The sequence below is a fragment of the Aplysia californica genome, unplaced genomic scaffold (genome assembly GCF_000002075.1).
Source record: "Aplysia californica isolate F4 #8 unplaced genomic scaffold, AplCal3.0 scaffold01085, whole genome shotgun sequence".
Lineage (NCBI taxonomy): Eukaryota > Metazoa > Mollusca > Gastropoda > Aplysiida > Aplysiidae > Aplysia > Aplysia californica.
In genome coordinates, this window is record NW_004798355.1 from 186848 (window position 1) to 188996 (window position 2149).

Below are 2149 nucleotides of genomic sequence, written 5' to 3' on the forward strand. Positions count from 1 at the left end.
CAAAATCACAAAAAAGATCGTATGCAGTGTAAAATCTGCGAGCCACTGTGAGCAGCTCATTGGAATTAATTATTTAAAGCCTAGAGCAGGTTCTAGAAAACCTTCAACTGATCATGTTATTTTTACGTATATATAACAATTTCAATCTTTTAACCCCCCCCCCCCAAAAAAAAACAACAACAACAACAACAAATAACAACAACAACAACAAACAACCAACAAAACAACCAAAAACAACCAAAACAAAACAAAAACAAACAACTTACCGAAGGATCATCTTCGAAAGGGTCTTCAAGGTCAACTTCAAACCTGTATTCAGGGTCAATATCAAAGGGGTTGTCGGGGTCAACGTCAAAGGGGTCAAAATCTGTAGTTTTTGCTGATTTTTCTGCCTCGCCTAGAGAGGACAAATATAGAGACAGACACTGTAACTTTTGCGTAACCTGAAACACCAGAACATCATTAGATATCATCAGTAATCCATATCTTCCCACTTGAATCTTGTATGTAAACTTTAACATGAATTCATGAAATATTTTAGGCCGGCGCTATTTGAAACGTCTGGTTCTGAATAGCTCTCGTGCTATTCAAAACGCCGCGTTCTGATTTACCCGTGCTATTTGAAACGACAGTACTAGAAGCCATCGTTTCTAACAACCCACTTTTCATCGCTCCATAGCCTGAATTGTGGACGCTTTCTCAGTATCTGGAAATAAACCTCCTAGGATATGACCAGAGAGTATAATTTAATTCTAGAGAGCGGAAACGAAGCCTCTTATCGCGTATCCAGGTCGCCACCTGATTGTGAAACGAGGCGCGGTAAACAAAGCTAATGGCGGCTGTCTGCAGTCGCAAGTCACCTGCAAGTGTAAGTGGTGTTCTGCGACAGTCTGCGTCCGTGCCAATTCAAGATCGCACAATTACCAGACCTAGCATTCTTTAGCTTTCCAAAGGACCCTGAAATGTAAGAATTTGCAATTGTACTTCTTCATTAACCTTATTTAATATCGTTTTTCTCATGTGTAGATCTAGGCCTTTTGACTCCTCCTCTGTGGCTCCTGGCTCTTTCTTCAGCCTTTACTGCTTGCTGCTGCTGCTGCTGCTGCTGCTGCTGCTGCTCCTCCTCCTCCTCCTCCTCCTCCTCCTCCTCCTCCTCCTCCTCCTCCTCCTCCTCCTCCTCCTCCTCCTCCTCCTACTCCTCCTACTACTCCTCCTACTACTACTACTCCTCCTCCTACTACTACTACTACTACTACTACTACTACTACTACTACTGCCACTCATTGGCTCCTTCTATCTGACTGCTGTCTTTCAGTCACCCGATCTTATGGTAAGTAAGATCTAACACCTAGCCTTCTTGGATAAGGGCGAAAAATCTCGGAGGTCCCATGTGTAAGTTGCGCAAGGTGAGGATCCCTTGGTATCCTTAAAATCAAAAGAGTAGGCTAGGCTTTGGCCCCCACCTGGGCAAAATTAAAAATTCCTACCAAACTGAAAAAGTTTAGTGTGCCCCGCCTGTTCATGTGAGACCTATTAGATTAGATGCTGTCGCAGGCGCCGTAAAGCGCTTACCCCCCTCCAAAAAAAAAAGAAAAGAAAACACGCAAAAAAAGTGTTTCAAGTGATCTGAAATAAATTTTTGTGGATCACCCAGTATTGATTTCCCCTTTAATTCTTCATCAGTTTGAGAGTGTGTGGGCATTGAAAATTCACTGATAAGTTCCATTTTTAAAAAGTTAAAAATTACATTATCATCGCCTTCATATTGATTTGGGGGGGGGGGGGGGGGGGGATCCCTCAACACACACACACACACACACACACACACACACACACACACACACACACACACACACACACACACACACACACACACACATACACAGAGACACACACACACACACACACACACACACACACACACACACACACACACACACACACACACACACACACACGCTCACACTCACACTGTAGACCTGAGAATGCATCTATATAGATCTATGAATTTTGCAACATTTTAACTGCCCACGTGAGAATATGGGCCACCACAGTGCAATTATTTATTGTGAGCACCGGTCTATTATATAGGCCTACTGTAAAACTCGGTGTTACAATCTAAGTTTTTCGCACTCTCTACCAACAAATT

The 2149-nt window shown here is 43.0% G+C and overlaps 1 protein-coding gene across 1 annotated transcript in view; it reads right to left on the reverse strand.

The window, feature by feature from the left end:
- The window catches only part of LOC101856229, a 17247-nt gene that overhangs the window by 7087 nt on the left and 8011 nt on the right, over window positions 1-2149 (reverse strand). The window contains exon 2 of the mRNA XM_013089943.2: window positions 267-397. Coding sequence (XP_012945397.2) covers window positions 267-397 — 131 coding nt within the window. The remainder of the gene's footprint in view (window positions 1-266; window positions 398-2149) is intronic.